The sequence below is a fragment of the Arabidopsis lyrata genome, assembly GCF_000004255.2.
Source record: "Arabidopsis lyrata subsp. lyrata unplaced genomic scaffold ARALYscaffold_2, whole genome shotgun sequence".
NCBI lineage: Eukaryota > Viridiplantae > Streptophyta > Magnoliopsida > Brassicales > Brassicaceae > Arabidopsis > Arabidopsis lyrata.
In genome coordinates, this window is record NW_003302554.1 from 17044698 (window position 1) to 17062581 (window position 17884).

Sequence of the window (17884 nt, forward strand, 5' to 3'; positions counted from 1 at the left end):
CCATGCATTATATTTTTTTCTGTTGTCATCATCTATATATATATTTTTGGATAACTTTTAGCAAATAAATCCTGGAGTTGGAATGTATTTACGGATGAATGCCATTGGCATTAATTATTTAAATTTGAAAAATATTAATTAAAGATATTACCAACACGATTTCGAGAATCATAAATTCATATCTTCCTTAATTTTCTGAGTCATTAATGTGATAATCTTTAGGAAATATTTCTCTGTAAAAAAAAAAATCCACATTAATGAAAGCATTAAAATCGACACTAACAATTAAATTATTTAGATATTCAATTATTTTAAGATTCTTATATCTTATTTGATATATTTTTTTAATATCTCATTCTTTAATTACTGCGTTTAGAATTTATTGGTTGTTACCTATTTTTTGGTGAAATTTATTGGTTGTTACTTAATAAGTAATTATGGTGCGTTTATTTTAGTTAATATCTAATTTAAAGGATTTGTTTTTTTTATTATTAATAAACGAATAACATGTATAGAAATAAAAAATTTTTCTTGCGACTCTATAATAAAAATATTAAACTCTTATTTTCTACATTTCTTACACATAATATCCTCTTATTCAATAACAAAAAATATATATTGCATATTTTTAAAAATATTTATAATATTTAAATTATATAAAAAGTTTGTAATATTAATATTATTTCAACTCTATACAAATTTAATATATATGTATATATACCTTATGGGAACCATTTAAAAGAAATTTTTAAATTGACTTGAATTATATAGCTTTTAAATAAAAGTATTATTAAAAAGAAAAATAATTAAATGATGTTTAATTTCACGGGACGGGTAATATGATGGGACGGGTTTGGGTTGATATTTATAAAAGATAGTATACCACGGGTGAAATCCTAAAATTAACAATCAAAATAATCTATCAAACAAATTACATTTTGATTTTTTTAAGAAAATAACTAAATGATGTTTAATTTCACGGGACGGGTAATATGATGGGACGGGTTTGGGTTGATATTTATAAAAGATAGTATACCACGAGTGAAATCCTAAAATTAACAATCAAAATAATCTATCAAACAAATTACATTTTGATTTTTTTAAGAAAATATAGCCCCGCGGTGTACCGCGAGTTAAAATCTAGTGTAGAGACATTATTGTGTGATTAAAAAAGAAAAAAAGAAGACATTATTGCATGATTAAAAAAAAAAAAACAGAATTCTTTAGCAATTCCCGTATGATTATGAGATTATCTATTTATTTTGCAAACAGGCCATAAAAATAAAATAAAGCCCATAAACCCAATTAATAAGCCCATTATCTCAAATTCACCCTTGCTCTGTTTTGCAACAACTTCTGAAGAGAAAACTGAGTGATGTTGCTCAGACTTACGAAATATTCACCAAATACTGCATTGATCAGCTGATAATTTTTGTCTCGCGATCTTGACAAGTAATCGTTTGAATATGATTTAAGAATGCTGCAGACAAAGTTTTACAAGTTCTTAAGATCAATATATAAGATGTTGTGAAAGTGATGATTCTATTGATATGAGATTACATGAGCTTTATACAGAGACAATGGAGCTATACAAGGCAACATAATATTTACACAATAATGAGAATAATTTGACAGAGATGATTGTGGTCAATCATATATGTTAGCTTGATTTGCATATCCTTAATACAATATGATATCAGAATCTTTGTCTAAACTAAAGCCAATGATACTTCACATGAACAAAATTACATCTATACAATCTCAAAGAGTAAGCATATTAAGAAAAGAAACTCTTGTCTTCAACAGTTTCTTATACACACACTCCAACTCTCTCTCTGTTTCTTCAATCTCATGCTCTGTTTCTCTCAACTTCTTCAGCTCATCCGCATCAACTTCTTGATTCTTCTTATTAAAAACCCTCGACACAATTCCTCTTCTTGATCTCTTCTTATCATCTCTCTGATCCTTCGTCACGACTTGGATCAACAAAGAAACCAAAACATCAAAGCTCGTCTTTTCAACTCTTTTCATTACATTAATGACGTCTCCACAATCTCTCTTCTTCTTCCTCATCTTATCCTCTGTTTTCTTCAATTGTTTGACAATTGTTCTGCTCAATGCTCTTCTCTTAAACACGTAAGCGTCTAGCTCACGCGCCACGAAAGCTTCTTGATCTTCTCCTGATTTGCTTCTGATCAATCTCCTCCTCAAGCTCGATTCGAGTTCCCTAACTTGTTCCTTTATCTCCATCAGAACGTCTCTGATCGTGCTGCAAATATCAAGAACCTCGATGAATCCGTCGGAAACATCTTCAAATCCGGTGAAAGATTTTTGAGTTTTGGTCGTTTGAAAACGGAGGAAAACTTCGACAACCTCGTAGAGATTATTTAAAACTCCAAGTTTCCGACGAGCGGACTCTGGTTTTTTCTTTAGTATCAGAAGATGATCTTCGATGGCTCGAGACAGAGGATTAACGTCTTCGGACCAGCTTGTTGAACGCACGTGTGCACCAGATGATGAAGTACCATCCATGGCTGATTCACTCTATAGAGATATTAAAGGTTTAATTTCTCGTAAATACTCTCACCAATATATATATGTATGTGTCTCTATGTACACGCATGTTTGAGTTTGTATATATATATATATATACTTGCACGTAGAGGTAAGTCAATAGACGAATATAGATACAGGCTGGAATTGGCTGTTGTAGTTAAGTTTCTTCCGACAGTCTAACGACAAATCTACACTCATCACCTTCGTGATAAATTTTCCTATTTTTTTGGTTGGCATTGAATACTCTTATATGGCTGAAACAACCAATTAATCACATAGGTGAACATGCTTAGCAAATTATAAATTTATGCAAGATCATCATGGACATTACATTCAAACTAAAGTTCAAGTGATCAAATAACCAAAGTGTATATAAATGATTGCACATAGTATCGTAAACAAATTAAAACTCTATTGAGTTTACGCCATATAGTATGGGCTTCCTTTTTTAGCTTCTCCGCTTGAAAGAAAACAAGAAGAAACACAAAAACCAAAACCATCCTACTATCACAACAAATGTATAATTTTTTTCTTGATTATTTTGTACACTTTTTATTTTTTATTTAGGTGAATCCTACATATCTTTTTGTATTACCTTGATTTAACAACATGATCATATTTTTGGAACTTCAAATGATTTCATTTCCAAATTTCAGTTGTTAGACTGCGTGCATGTGCGGCAAACTTGGATGGGCTGCGGAAATATTGAAACCAACAAGAAACAATAACTGTTGGCTGCGAGGTCGCTCTCGTAATCTGAGAAAACCTTTATTTTAATGCATCATTGGAGATTTCATATATCAGGAAATGTCCAAATACCATTTGTATACGATATATACACGCATACATGTAATATACTTTAATAGTTTTCCAATTAAGGGAAAGCTGGGAATGTGCACGAACGGAGAAGACTTCTTAAACAAAACCATCAACCAAGTTGGTTTTTGTGACAACCTGGATGTGTTTACGAACGTTTTCGTATACATAACATTATTGTAGTTATTACGTGTACATCTATTGTTATTGTATTCATGTCTCCTATATCAGTATATCAAATATTACTTTTCTTAAGGTTATTATACAGACTATATATTATTAACTAGCTAGGTGTTATCCACGCTTAGATTTATCTAATTTAAAAAAAAAACTTTTAGACACAAATAAAATAATAATAAGAATAGGTAATACTACTGATATGGTTTCATACTAATTAAGTTTATTAGTGTGAAAAATATATCAATTTGAAAATTTAGTGCAAGTAAAAACTAAACTTACTGTAGTTGAAACCAAAGACTAAAATTCATTGTTCATTCTTGTTGTCGTTATTATCACAGACAATATTGGGATAATTCAGAAGAGACTGTGTAAAAACGATATATGAATTGTTCTTTTATTTATTTTGACAGGGCATATACAAAAGACCTATACACAACGAAAGGAAACTCTTGTACGACAAAGTATATACAAATTATGAGTTAACAGAGATATTCATGATGGGAATATACAAAATAACTAATGCAAGGAAAAGGAAATCTACAAAAAGGAAACTCTTGTACGGAAAAATATATACTACAAATTATGAGTTAATTAATAGAGATATGAAATATATCCGAATAGATCACAGGCTAAGGCTAACTCTGAGGAATAAGAAAACAATATGGAGACTTAAAACGGAACTGTATATGGTACTACAAAAATTCCGAATTGAGGCAAAAACTGAGCCTTAGGAAACAAGGAATCTCCACATGATCTCTGCAGCAACTTCCTGATCATGTCTTCATCGTTCTTGATAGCTGCTTTATTATTAGTAAGACTCTTTTGCTGATTGTTACCAAAAAGCCAGTCATCATCAGATAACGTCTTGAACCAAGGTTCTTTGCTCGGCTTCTGTTTCTTACTCTTCTTTGATTCACAAGTCGTATCTTCCCTTATCCTCTTCTTACTGCTATGACTAGCATCAGACAAACAGGCATCTTCTTCTTCTGTCAAACAACTCTTCTCAAGTTCATCTGAAACTTGCTTGGTAATGGTAGGCAAATATTCCTCTTTCGGTTGCACGTTTTTAGAATCCATGATTTGTCTTTCCATCTTCGACAAAAGTTCTGACTGAATCGAATTTAGCTTTCAGATTACGCCTAAGATCGCCACCTCTATGTGGCTCAGAACGAATTGAAGCGAGAGATAGAATAGAACCCTAAAGAAAAATTCTCGACTCGTTTATTGTTATAACGAAGAGAGATCAGAGAAGGGAGAAATAAACGAGTTTTTGTTGAGAAAATAATGGTGAGACTGGTGTGGATTCTGAGGGTTAGAGCATGATTATAGGTAGTCTCTTAGAAATACTTCTTAGCAATATTTAAGTAATTTATTTGTAAAAGTGATTGTTAAGAGATAGTATTTTTGAGTTAAGATTTTTGTGTGATTAATGGTAGGCTCTTAACATGTGGTTCTTATAAAAAAAAATATTAATATAAAAAAAAAATTTATAATTATAGAAAATTTAATAATTGTTGCAAATTAAAAAAATTAAAACATATATGAGATACAATTTATAACATATATAACATAAACCACAATTGTTTTTAAAAACTTGATTTATAGAATATTTTGTATTGATCAAGACATGAATAAGCCGAGGAGTCTACAAACGCTATTCCGTACATGTCCGTACATATGTGTGAAGGAGAGTCCAAGGCCCGAGCTCGAGTCCATGAAGTGTGAGGCCAATTGATAAAGAGAAGCCCATCAAGATGATTCTAGAAGATCAAGTCAAAAATATCTTCTAGCCGTTGAAGATCAAGTTGTGTTCCAAGTGTGAACACAAAGGAGAGAAGTCGCTTCTCACCAACCCGTCACTTCGAGACCAACGGATCCATTCTCTTTTTATCTCTCTTTAAATGGTTGTAAACATACAATTGGAAATTTACAATTCAATACATTGGTTTTAAACTCTTCGAAAATTCTCTCAATCCATTCATACTCTCTCTCTTGTTCTTCACATATTCTCTCTAGATACATATATATTTCCGCATAATCTTTCATGGTATCAGAGCGTGATCTTGCTTTTACACCGTTTATTCTCTTATTCTCACTCTAATCTCAGTTCGCTCAATCTCATCCTTCATTTTCTCTTGTTTCGATTTGTTTTAACCGGCGGGTAAACGCTTTATCCATCGGTCCAAACGTGTTCAAACCATGGAAAAGTACTCTCAAAAGTTGGTTACTTCGGTGATTCTTCAAGGGAGAAACTATCTAACATGGTCAAGAACAACAAGAACTGTCTTGTGTGGTCGAGGACTTTGGAGCCATGTCATATCATCTCAAGCTCCGAAAGAAGACGAAGAAGAAGGAGAAGAAGAAGGGAAGAAAGTCACTACTCTCAAAGAAGATAAGTGGTTTCAAGAGGATCAAGCTGTCCTTGCTCTTCTACAAAACTCCCTTGAAGCCTCTATTCTTGAAGGCTATTCCTATTGCGAAACGGCAAAGGAGTTGTGGGATACACTCAAGAATGTGTACGGCAACGAATCCAACCTAACCCGAGTGTTTGAAGTGAAGAAAGCTATCAATGAGCTAAGTCAAGAAGACTTGGAATTCACCAAGCACTTTGGGAAGTTTAGATCTTTGTGGTCCGAACTTGAAAGCTTAAGGCCGGGTACACTCGATCCAAAAATTCTCCATGAGAGGCGTGAGCAAGACAAGGTGTTCGCGCTTCTACTCACCTTGAATCCAAGCTACAACGACCTCATTAAACACCTCCTTAGATCGGAGAAGCTTCCAAGTCTTGATGAAGTTTGTTCTCAAATTCAAAAGGAACAAGGATCCTCCGGACTCTTTGGTGGAAAAGGAGAACTTGCAACGGCAAATAAAGGAGAACTGGTGGCCAACAAAAGCATGTACAAGTTTGAAGACAAGAAGTCCTTGATGTGCGAGCATTGCAAGAAGAAAGGCCACATCAAAGACAAATGTTGGATCTTGCATCCACATCTCAAACCGGTTAAGTTCAAGGAGCCGAGAGCGCATCTCTCTCAAGAAGCTCAAGATGAACAAGATCAATCCGGCAGTTCAAAATCGGGAGGAGAAGGAATCAAGATGACACCCGGGGATTATGTAAGGAAGTCGGACTTAGAGGCTCTCATCAAATCCATTGCATCTCTTAAGGAATCCGGTATCACCTACTTTTCCCATCAACCTACTAATAGTTCTATTGTTATAGATTCGGGTGCTTCACATCACATGATTAGCAATCCAAATCTTCTTAATAACATAGAACCGGCTTTAGGAAATGTGATTATAGCTAATGGGGATAAGGTTCCAATCAAAGGGATAGGCAATTTACGAGTGTTTGATAAAAATTCTAAAGCCTTTTATATGCCTAAGTTTACTTCTAATCTTCTCTCAGTTAAAAGGGCTACTAAAGATCTAAATTGCTATGCTATATTCGGACCTAATGATGTGTATTTTCAGGATATTGAAACCGGAAAGTTGATCGGAGAAGGTGGTTCAAAAGGAGAACTTTATGTTCTTGAAGATGTGTCACCAAGCTCTAGTTCTATTCCTATTTCTTTTAAATCGCAATTAGGTGTCTCTTTTAATGTTATGTGGCATGCTAGGCTAGGCCATCCTCATTCTCGTGCTCTTAAGCTTATCTTACCAAGTATTTCTTTTGATCACACTAGTTGTGAAGCTTGTATCCTTGGTAAACATTGCAAGTCGGTTTTCCCTAAGTCCTTTACTACTTATGAGAAATGTTTTGATTTAGTGCATTCGGATGTTTGGACTTCACCATGTGTCTCTAGAGATAACAATAAATATTTTGTGACCTTTATTGATGAGAAATCAAAATACACATGGATAACTCTCTTACCTTCTAAAGATAGAGTGTTTGAAGCCTTTAAAAATTTTCAAAACTATGTCACTAATCAATTCGATGCTAAAATTAAGGTACTTAGGACCGACAATGGAGGAGAATACACGAGTCATAAGTTCAAAGAACACCTAGCCAAACATGGAATCATGCATCAAACAAGTTGCCCGTATACTCCTCAACAAAACGGAGTGGCGGAGAGAAAGAATCGACACCTAATGGAGGTAGCTCGATCTATGATGTTTCATACAAGTGTTCCAAGACGATATTGGGGTGATGCGGTGATGACCGCATGCTATCTTATCAACCGGACACCAACCAAAGTCTTAAAAGACTCATCTCCATTTGAGGTACTAAATAACACTACACCTTTTGTTGATCACCTAAGAGTGTTTGGTTGTGTGTGTTTTGTCTTAGTACCCGGAGAGCAAAGGAACAAGCTCGATGCGAAGAGTACTCGGTGTATGTTCATTGGATATTCAACAACACAAAAAGGATACAAATGTTATGATCCGGCAAACAACCGAACATATGTATCAAGAGATGTGAAGTTCCTTGAAGACCAAGGATATCACGACAAGAAGGATTGGGAGAGTCTCAAAGACCTAGCATATTCACCATCCGACCGTGCTACTAGCCTAAGGTTTATATTGGACCACTTGGGAAACAAGACTTCACCAACAACGGCTAGTAATAAACCGGACCAGAATTCTACTCGACCAAGTCATGATCCTACTCGATCAAGTCATGACCCGAACCAACAAAATCATGAATCAACTCCACATACCGAGTCTAATGATGAAGACAATGAAGAAGAAACTCATAATAGTCCTTCCCAAGATCGGGAAACTTCATGTCAAGATCAAGAGACTCAAGATGACTCAAGTGAGTCTAGTGAAGATGAAGAAGCTACTCAAGTTGAACAAAGACCTATTCAACCACTAAGAAGAAGTGAAAGGTTAAAAAATCGTCCATCCAATTGGAAGAACCCAAGGGTTTACTTCAATCAACAAGCCATAGCTCACCCTATTCAAGCGACATGTTCTCTCGCCCTTGTGCCACAAGATCACCAAGCCTTTCTAAGCAAAATCTCCTTAGTAAAGATTCCGCAAACATATGAGGAGGCAATGAAAATTAAGGAATGGCGTGATGCGGTGCAAGAAGAAATTGGAGCAATGACTCGCAACCACACATGGGATGAGGAAGAACTTCCCTCCGGGAAAAAGACGGTTAGCTCAAGGTGGATTTTCACAATCAAATACAAGAGTAATGGTGACATAGAGAGGTACAAGGCACGGTTAGTGGCTCGTGGATTTACACAAACCTATGGAGCCGATTACAAGGAAACCTTTGCTCCGGTCGCTAAACTTCACACGGTCCGAGTAGTGCTCTCACTTGCTACTAACCTATCATGGGAATTGTGGCAAATGGACGTGAAGAATGCATTCCTGCAAGGGGAACTCAAAGATGATGTATACATGACTCCACCACCGGGCCTCGAAGACACCATTGATCCGGGAAAGGTATGGCGCCTTCGGAAAGCCATATATGGCTTGAAACAATCCCCAAGGGCATGGTACCACAAGTTAAGCCGGACTCTCAAGGACCATGGTTTCAACAAATCCGAATCCGATCATACATTGTTTACTCTTCAAAGTCCACAAGGTATAGTAGTTGTTCTCATTTATGTTGATGATCTTATCATATCCGGAGACAACAAGGAAGGTATCAACACTACTAAGAACTTTCTTAAATCTACCTTTGATATGAAAGATCTCGGTGAACTTAAGTACTTTCTAGGGATAGAAGTGTGCCGCTCACCCGAGGGTCTCTTCTTATCTCAAAGAAAGTACACTCTTGATTTGTTGAATGAGACAGCTTGTGAGGATGCTAAACCGGCCAAGACTCCACTAGAAGAAGGCTACAAGGTCGATCGAAAGGGGGAGAAAGAGGATGAGAAGTTTGATGATGCACCACTTTATCGCAAACTTGTAGGTAAGTTGATCTACTTAACTAATACACGGCCTGATATATGTTTCGCCGTGAATCAGGTTAGTCAACATATGCAAGTACCTACGGTGTATCATTGAAAGAGGATGAGAAGTTTGATGATGCACCACTTTATCGCAAACTTGTAGGTAAGTTGATCTACTTAACTAATACACGGCCTGATATATGTTTCGCCGTGAATCAGGTTAGTCAACATATGCAAGTACCTACGGTGTATCATTGGAGCATGGTAGAGAGGATACTCCGATACCTCAAGGGAAGTTCCGGTCAAGGTATTTGGATGGGAAAGAACTCAAACACCGAGTTAGTAGGCTATTGTGACGCGGATTATGCCGGAGATAGAATGGATAGAAGGTCTACAACCGGCTATTGCACATTTCTTGGTGGAAATTTGGTTACTTGGAAGACTAAGAAGCAAAAAGTGGTTTCATGCTCAAGCGCGGAGTCGGAATATAGAGCCATGAAGCAACTTACAAATGAGCTCACTTGGCTCAAGGCTCTTCTCAAGGATCTAAGGGTTGAACAAGACACACCAATCACCATGCATTGTGACAACAAAGCCGCGATCTACATAGCGTCAAACTCGGTGTTTCATGAGAGAACAAAGCACATCGAAGTAGATTGCCATAAAGTCCGAGAGAAGATTGTTCAAGGAGTTACTCTCCCATGTTACACAAGAAGTGAAGATCAATTGGCGGATATCTTCACCAAGGCCGCAAGTCTCAAAGTTTGCAACTTCATCAATAGCAAACTTGGACTTGTGGACCTTACACACTCTTGATCTCAAGTCCTCTTAACTCATGAACATCACACTCTTTTTCCCTTAGTAAAGTTTTGTCCCACGCGGTTTTCTTTACTAAGGTTTTTAATGAGGTGGTGTTACATGAGTTTCCAATCTTAGACTATTCCATAAGTCTAAGATTGAGGGGGAGTATTGATCAAGACATGAATAAGCCGAGGAGTCTACAAACGCTATTCCGTACATGTCCGTACATATGTGTGAAGGAGAGTCCAAGGCCCGAGCTCGAGTCCATGAAGTGTGAGGCCAATTGATAAAGAGAAGCCCATCAAGATGATTCTAGAAGATCAAGTCAAAAATATCTTCTAGCCGTTGAAGATCAAGTTGTGTTCCAAGTGTGAACACAAAGGAGAGAAGTCGCTTCTCACCAACCCGTCACTTCGAGACCAACGGATCCATTCTCTTTTTATCTCTCTTTAAATGGTTGTAAACATACAATTGGAAATTTACAATTCAATACATTGGTTTTAAACTCTTCGAAAATTCTCTCAATCCATTCATACTCTCTCTCTTGTTCTTCACATATTCTCTCTAGATACATATATATTTCCGCATAATCTTTCATTTTGTCCATATGACAAAAAAAGTGTTTTGAAGTGATTTGGTTCTTAAAAATTTGAAATGTTTTGGTTTTCAAAATTTTTAAGTGTTTTGATTTTTTTAAAATTTGGTTACAACATATATATAGCAAAGTGTTTAAGTGTATGAAACTAGACAAGAAAGAAAGAAATTTTGGTTACATTTGAGTGTATAAAATTTAGTGATTGATTTGAGTATATGAAGTTTTGGTTACATTTGAGTGTATGAACATAAAAGAAATTGAGAACATGGCAAAAGCATTTTCATATCAGACATCAAGCTTTATGAAGACGAGCTGTGGCTTCTTCCGCACGTCAACAAAAATCAGTTCAAAAAGAAGTGGTTCTACTTTGTTAAAAGGACACTTAGAGCTGCACGAGGAGGCAGCGAAAGAGGGGGACATGGACGAGCAGCGGCTCACCGACGAAGATCTTGGACGATAAAAAGCTGGAGTTGGAGTTGATGCGGCGACGGACTACATGACATTGAGGATGATAGTTCAATGTTTGATATTGATTCTGAAGACGATGATAGATACATCTCATAATATCACAGATGTATCGACTCGGATAGCTACATTTTTCCCCAAGTATACCAACACATTGATTCAAAAATAATACATTCGTTTGTATTCTTTGCGGGAAATAGCTTAGTTCTTACCATACATAAGAGAACACATCTGAGAAAAAAAGAACAAAACTTGATTACAAATTCAACGTACCTAATCAAACTTGAACGGTACCCGATGTTTCCCGGAAATCATACTCAACAATGAGTTAAATCTATTGTTGTAACCTCTTGCACTTCGTTAGAAGTCTTCCTAATCCCCAATAGGTACCACCGCCAACATTAGTCCCCACTCACACGTTCAAACTTTCCTTTCACCATCAACCTATAATTTGAAAGCCATTGCATGAAATCTACAGGTCTATGAAGTTTAAGGAGCCAGATACACAGTTTCTGAAAGAAGTAGCAAATGTAAACAAATACCTTGATAATGCTAACACCAGATCCAACGTTCATAAGAAGATAGGGATACAAGTCATTTGGATCTATCTGTACAAATTCTATCTCACCCTCCATGTGCGTCAAGGCTTCACATCGAATAGCCTACAGACAAAGGCATGAACAAAGACCCAAATTAACAATCATATATATTAATTTGGAAGGAAATGAATTTACAGATACTAGTGACTATATCTCAATGAAAGAACAAAAACCTTGAGAGGCTGTTATAAATCTGAGAATCCTACAAGACGAGTTAGTGACCTACTTTTGTGAATTGTTCATATTAAGTCAAACAACTTCAAAACCACCACAACCAATTCTACCACATTATAGAGTGACGAAGCTCTAAATCTATAAATTTTCTCAATTCATTTCCAATCATCATCAATATTACAGAAAAGTCCTGCAATTATTTCCGAAACCAAAACTTGACTACAAAATCTATCTCTGTATTGGAAACAACATTAATTTCAATTTGCTTAAGAAATAGATCCAGAAAGATGAGAGGAAAAACCTGGCGGCGGCGGAAGATAAGGTCATCGGAATCATCAGCGGCGTCTTCAACGAACTCGTAATCGTCGTCGGCATCATATTCGTCGGAGTCAGCGTAATCGGAGTAGTTTTCGGTGCCGCTGTAGAAATCGTCATCAGCATCCATTGAGATTTTTTTCTACTCCATTCGATTTCGATCTCAAGCAGAAGCTTAATTTGTACATACTTAAATCACATCAATTCACACAATCAGATAGAAATTCATACCTTGAAATACTGATCGGTGCTCGCATGAGTTTCCGAAATCGTCTTTGTTTTCGCGATTTGAGAGAGAGAAAGAGAAAGAAAGAAAGAAAAAAAAGCGCCACGTGGACGTCTCTTAACATTGGTTTTGTCTCTTAAGTAAGAGACGTTCTTAGTTATAAACGAGATTTCTGATTTAATTTAATTCTGCATTTAAGCTAAAATCACTCTAAGAGACTAGCGTTAAAGATGCTCTTTAGGTCTTTATTTAAATGAGACATTTTCATTGAGGATTGGGAATTGGGCTCTGAATTAACTTTTGGGCTAAACTGGGCCTATTATAAATATGGCCGTATCGTAAGGCCTATTTGTTAGGGGAAGTCTTCAATGACATTTGTTAATAATAGAAACCGAAGTCTTATTAAAGACTTAAACATGGGGGAAATGTTAAGGCGTGAAACGAACCATTGCTTTTACTCATGCATATACTTGTGTATTAAAAAAGGATTTCGATATACATTACAGCCCCACAAAGTTTTATACTCAAATTTCAAACCACACAAAGAAAACATTCGATTATAAAAAACATTCATTTGATATTATTTCTAATGGAAGTTAAAAAAAAAAAAAAAAAAAAACATTCACTTGATATGATCATAGCCGGCGCACAAAATAATAAGGCCACAAGCCCAAAAGAGTTATTGGGCCAACTTTTTAAGTAAGTGAAAAAATAAAACAAAAAACCTGAAGCATGTTAGAGTGATTTGAACTCTTTTACCGCTGCACTAGAGTGATTTTCAGCTATTTGAGGGCCGATAAAATAGATATACTTTGAGGGCCGCAAGCACAAGCTTCACCAGCCTGTGCTTAGGGCCGGCTCTTGATATGATGGATAAAACCTAACATCTAAATAAACCCCAACTATACATATTGAGTTATTGACAACAATAACCAATTATACATAATTGATGTATAACAAATAGTGACCAATGATTGGGTAAGATATTTGAAGTCCTTAATCATTAGGAACATGTAAAGTTCATCCTAAATAGTGGTATTAACTTTTAATCGGGTCCTAAATTAATCAAAGACTAATCATTCATATTGAAAAGACCAATATCCTTTTTCCATCTGTGTTATCTTCTTTGTTGGGAGTTGGCTTAGAGTCATGACCAAATCCGAGTTGTCAATTTTTGCATCGTTGTAATAACATTATTATTCCAAACTAAGTAAAGCTTTTTATCAAACAACAATAATACACGCAAGTTGCATTCCAATGCAACCAACCCAATTATATAGCCCAACGGTAAACCGGATTCAGTATCGTATGAGTGATTAGTCCGGTTCTTGAATTCACAGGTCGAACCGGTCATAGCAGCCAACACGTACCGCCGCTAAAAGGGGAAAGATTCTAATTTTTTAAATAAGAGGAAATAATTAGCCAATTAATTGTTAAATTACTACGGTTTGTTTTCCAGCAAATCCCACGTTTAATACGGTGTTAGTCAAATAATTAAGTCCTAATCCGAATCAGATCAAGGTGATAATTGAAAAGCATCCCTAACAAACCATGTGGTGGCATTCTGAGTTATCACTAATTCAAACTTAAGAGAGGCCACAAAATATCAAAACGAATCCATCGACGTGAAATGCTTACAAGTTATATGTCTTCTTATGCAGTTATGTCCTTTAATTTAATTTTTCTCTCAATTATTTCCGGCAAGTATATGTGTCAAGTGAGTTTGTTCACGCATGCTGTTTGTGTTCTTATGTTTAATGTTTTGTTGTCTACCAAATAAATGAAAATGCATGGCCATGGGATGAGATCATGAGATGGCTTGTGAAAATAAGTGACCTTGGTTCTTAATTACGCGATTATTTTTTCTCTTGTGAAAGAACCTTTTTTTTTAATAAAACTAAATTATAACAATCTTCAGATATCTCGTAGAAGCAACTAAATCTATGATCAAAATTCGGTATGTTTCTAAATTATAATGTTAAAACAAAAACAAAAAGGCAATAAAGTTTGGTAATACGGTAATAAACCACGATTCATTTATAATTCGGGTTGGTTATGCTTTAAGCTGGAAAACTTTCTAGTATATACGATGGAAAAATAAAATTTGTTAACAAAATTTCAAATAAAAACGTCTCCAAATATTAGGCATACAAATATTTCTGCCACATTTTGTAGTTTGTTCTGTTTTTTTTTTTCAGCTGATTTGTGAAGAAGTCACTATTCATAGTTCGATTTTAAAAGTTAGAGATACAAGAAAATGTAAAGTATCTTTTATTTAATTGTTTTCTATTTTGTTTCATGTAGTTAACTCATACAAATAATAAAAATAATGTGACAACAAAAGCAAAATATACGAAAAAAAAAAGAAGAAAAAGAATGAAAGTGATATATAGTTAATGTGTTAGGGCATTAAGCAATGAGACTCGAGTGCTAATCAAACCCCTAAACACTTTCTCACTCTCACACTCGATTTCATGGATAGAATTCTCCAATTCCATCATCTTCTTCATCAAACTCTTTACTTCTTCGCTCTTCTTCTTGCTTAAACCAACCAAACTCTTCTCTTCAACTTGCTTCAACTCCACGATTCCTTCGTCTAGTTTCTCTTTTTTCTCGGATCGTTTCAAAAACCCTATAAACGGCGTCGTTTTGTTGGTTCGGAGAGATGAGTAAACGCCGTTAAAGAGAGCGACGGAAACCAAAACGGTGACTTCAATGACGTCACCTATAACTGACGCAAGCTCTGCGTCACCGTACGTTCCGTTAACGTTGTCCACGTGGCAGTGCTGGTGTTTCGTCTTCGGCTCGCGGATAGATGACGTCAGTTTCGCGATATCTCTCGCGAGAGATCGGCGAGATTTAAGGTAAGAGGCGATTTTCTCGTCGTCTTTTTTACGGAGAGCGACTTGAGCGGCGGACTGGTGCTCACGGAGGCAGAGGATCGACGTACGGAAGATACCGTAAGCGTCAACGAATCGGAGAAGATCTTCTAGAAGATTCTCGAAGAAAACAGGACGGTTTCGTAGAGATTCTTGAGATTGTGGGAGCTGGAGTATATCGGCGAGCGTTTCTTGAACGTCCTTAAGGAGGCTGAGACCGTCCGTGATCCAGGAGGTGGTGCGGCGGTGAGTTTCTCCTACGAAAGAGAACCAGGATTTGAGCTGAGAGATCTCGTGGTTAACGTGGGAGATTAAGGGATGAGATCGGCAGGGTAGACTGATGGATCTTGTGTGGTGAGAGACATGTGGCTTTGACGGTGGAGATGATCGGCCGCAAGGTTTGTTAGGGAATGAGAGTGATCGCCGGAAAACTCCAACCATTCTCGGCGGAGAGAGAGAAGAGAGAGTTGGTGATGGTTTGACGATTTTGAAATGGTTAAAGAGGACGAAGAAGAAGGAGCGTTTATATACGCAAGTGGTGGGGTTTAGGTAATGAAGTATGAGATGATGTGCACGTGGGAGAGTTACACTATTTTTAGAGAATAATTGCTTTGTTATTTCCCCAACTATATTTCTATTTAGTTCGGTTAAGAGTATACATTATAGTAGTACCTATTTTATTCTTTCAATTTTACACGATTATATACACCTGTTTATTAGACGTTTTGATTACCTGAACGTTAGATCAACTTCCGAGTTACACTTTTATATAAACTAGAGAGCCAAACTCAATGCTATGTGACTATGTCATTGTTATGTAAATAACTACATAGATTCTAAGGTTAAAGGAGATAGATATCGTATGTAATTGATAGTTATCTAATATCTAGAATCACAGATATGATATAAGGTGAATAATTAATGAATACATTAATCAGATTTAACGAGTTAAGAGACATAAGAAATGTTCCATTTCAAGCGGAGAGGGGACACACGTGGGTTGGCCACCCTAGCTATAACTCCAATCCAAAACTGCTCTTCTTTCTAAAGAGTAATGCACACTCGGTAGTATCGTATTATTTATGACATAATTTCATTAAAAAACATACTTGAGTCTTCCATAAACTATATTGGTAGGGGGGCTTAGACGCGTTAAGCCGTTAAGACAGATTTGTTTTCACATGGTTATGAACGATCATCAACTCGAATTAAATAATTAATACGAAAAATATAGAGTTATAAGTTCTAATCATAGAAATTTTTTACATTCGGCGAATTGATTCGTTCAAATAAACATTTATATCAATTAAATGTAAACTTATATAGATAAATCATTAAACAAATAAACAATAACAAATCCTTTAAAAGTAAAAGATGATCGGCTTCAACCAAAGAAGGCGAAACAAATCTAAAGTTATTGGTGTCCTATATTAACTCTATCAGCGACAGAAGATGAGCACATGAGGGATCTCACCGGCATTTAGTGTTTAAGGTATAATGAATATACACGGGACGAAACTCTAACATGTACACATCCAATGGAAATGGTTTTTAATTGATGATAACAGCAAATCAATTTGACCCAAGACTTTCAAACTTTATATTCATCATACTAATTCGTATTTTTTACAATGTACATCTATGATAATCTATATACTACCTACCGGTCTTTCATCATATTAATATACTGTTAGACTAAAAATTATGTGTCTAGTAATTAACAAAAGCACGAGGGGTGAGCTGGTACGTGTCAGAGAAGGGCAGCTCCAACTATGCATCAAAGGATCAAAAATCACGGTTTTCTTGTTCACGACGACACTTCACTTTTGTCCTACCATGATCACGAAATAAAAAGATATAGAATTGTATAATCTAAACTAGCCCTTAAATCGTTATTTTACTTACAATAAGCATTAGATAATTAGGTAGTGCAAGCGTGTGGACTTTTAAAACGAGTGTTTCGGCGTAGATCCACAAACATCAAGAGGACCTTACTTAACGCTAACAGAGTTACATTTTTTAAAGCATGTGAATTGATTTCTGGACTTAATTGCAACTGACCTGAAATAAAATGTTAAGAGCCACAGACTCTGTGATCGGATTTTAGAGATATTTCTCGATTCAAGTGTCCACATGATGTTTCCAAATATTTTGACTATAATTCTTTGTGGTGAATTTGGGATTGATGGTCATGAATAATAATGATATGTCGTCATTATTTGGAGAAGATACCATTAATGTACTGGATGTTGAGAGCTTGCCATACAGTTTAAATTTGGTATAAAACATTTAAGACGATCCATCCTTTTCATATGAAGTTCTATTCGCTGTGTATTCGTGGTTTAGCATGTTTCTTTACATGTATTGAATGCATTTAATTTTTATTTTTAGATAAACTTTGTTTTCATTGAAGGGATTATGTTTATTGTCCTTTT

The 17884-nt window shown here is 35.8% G+C and overlaps 5 protein-coding genes across 6 annotated transcripts; 1 reads left to right on the forward strand and 4 right to left on the reverse strand.

Annotated features, from left to right (window-relative positions):
* Nucleotides 1–1523: 1523 nt before the first annotated feature.
* LOC9325130 lies at nt 1524–2782 on the reverse strand. Its single transcript, XM_002889021.2, has one exon. The coding sequence runs from the start codon at nt 2530–2532 to the stop codon at nt 1762–1764; it is 771 nt and encodes a 256-aa protein (XP_002889067.1). The 5' UTR covers nt 2533–2782; the 3' UTR covers nt 1524–1761.
* Nucleotides 2783–4000: 1218 nt separating this feature from the next.
* LOC9325131 lies at nt 4001–4887 on the reverse strand. The gene has a single exon (XM_021036048.1). It carries the CDS (start codon nt 4642–4644, stop codon nt 4222–4224), a length of 423 nt encoding a protein of 140 aa, XP_020891707.1. The 5' UTR covers nt 4645–4887; the 3' UTR covers nt 4001–4221.
* A 286-nt stretch (nt 4888–5173) lies between these two features.
* On the forward strand, nt 5174–7319 carry LOC110230635. Its single transcript, XM_021034047.1, has 2 exons — nt 5174–6721; nt 7021–7319. Exons 1-2 carry the CDS (start codon nt 5752–5754, stop codon nt 7026–7028), a joined length of 978 nt encoding a protein of 325 aa, XP_020889706.1. The 5' UTR covers nt 5174–5751; the 3' UTR covers nt 7029–7319.
* A 4079-nt stretch (nt 7320–11398) lies between these two features.
* On the reverse strand, nt 11399–12704 carry LOC9325132 (probable E3 ubiquitin-protein ligase ARI8). Of its 2 annotated transcripts, XM_021034223.1 has the most exons (4): nt 12576–12704; nt 12331–12448; nt 11799–11918; nt 11399–11700 (listed from the first exon to the last, which is right to left on the reverse strand). In XM_021034223.1, the coding sequence occupies exons 1-4, from the start codon at nt 12692–12694 to the stop codon at nt 11677–11679; spliced, it is 381 nt and encodes a 126-aa protein (XP_020889882.1). In that variant the 5' UTR covers nt 12695–12704; the 3' UTR covers nt 11399–11676. The 2 variants fall into 2 exon arrangements, with proteins under 2 accessions (XP_020889882.1, XP_002889069.1); XM_002889023.2 differs by lacking the exon at nt 12576–12704 and having other exon boundaries at nt 12331–12561.
* A 2124-nt stretch (nt 12705–14828) lies between these two features.
* On the reverse strand, nt 14829–16152 carry LOC9325133. The gene has a single exon (XM_021033949.1). The coding sequence runs from the start codon at nt 15888–15890 to the stop codon at nt 14964–14966; it is 927 nt and encodes a 308-aa protein (XP_020889608.1). The 5' UTR covers nt 15891–16152; the 3' UTR covers nt 14829–14963.
* Nucleotides 16153–17884: the final 1732 nt, after the last annotated feature.

Excerpts from the sequence above, each read along its gene's own strand:
- LOC9325130 (XM_002889021.2), bottom strand. The coding sequence starts at position 2,532 with ATGGATGGTACTTCATCATCTGGTGCACACGTGCGTTCAACAAGCTGG.
- LOC9325131 (XM_021036048.1), bottom strand. The coding sequence starts at position 4,644 with ATGGAAAGACAAATCATGGATTCTAAAAACGTGCAACCGAAAGAGGAA.
- LOC110230635 (XM_021034047.1), top strand. The coding sequence starts at position 5,752 with ATGGAAAAGTACTCTCAAAAGTTGGTTACTTCGGTGATTCTTCAAGGG.
- LOC9325132 (XM_021034223.1), bottom strand. The coding sequence starts at position 12,694 with ATGTTAAGAGACGTCCACGTGGCGCTTTTTTTTCTTTCTTTCTTTCTC. Across the intron at positions 11,919-12,330 it reads TTATCTTCCGCCGCCGCCAG|GCTATTCGATGTGAAGCCTT; the intron begins GTTTTTCCTCTC and ends CTTTGTCTGTAG. Across the intron at positions 11,701-11,798 it reads CTGGTGTTAGCATTATCAAG|GTTGATGGTGAAAGGAAAGT; the intron begins GTATTTGTTTAC and ends TTCAAATTATAG.
- LOC9325133 (XM_021033949.1), bottom strand. The coding sequence starts at position 15,890 with ATGGTTGGAGTTTTCCGGCGATCACTCTCATTCCCTAACAAACCTTGC.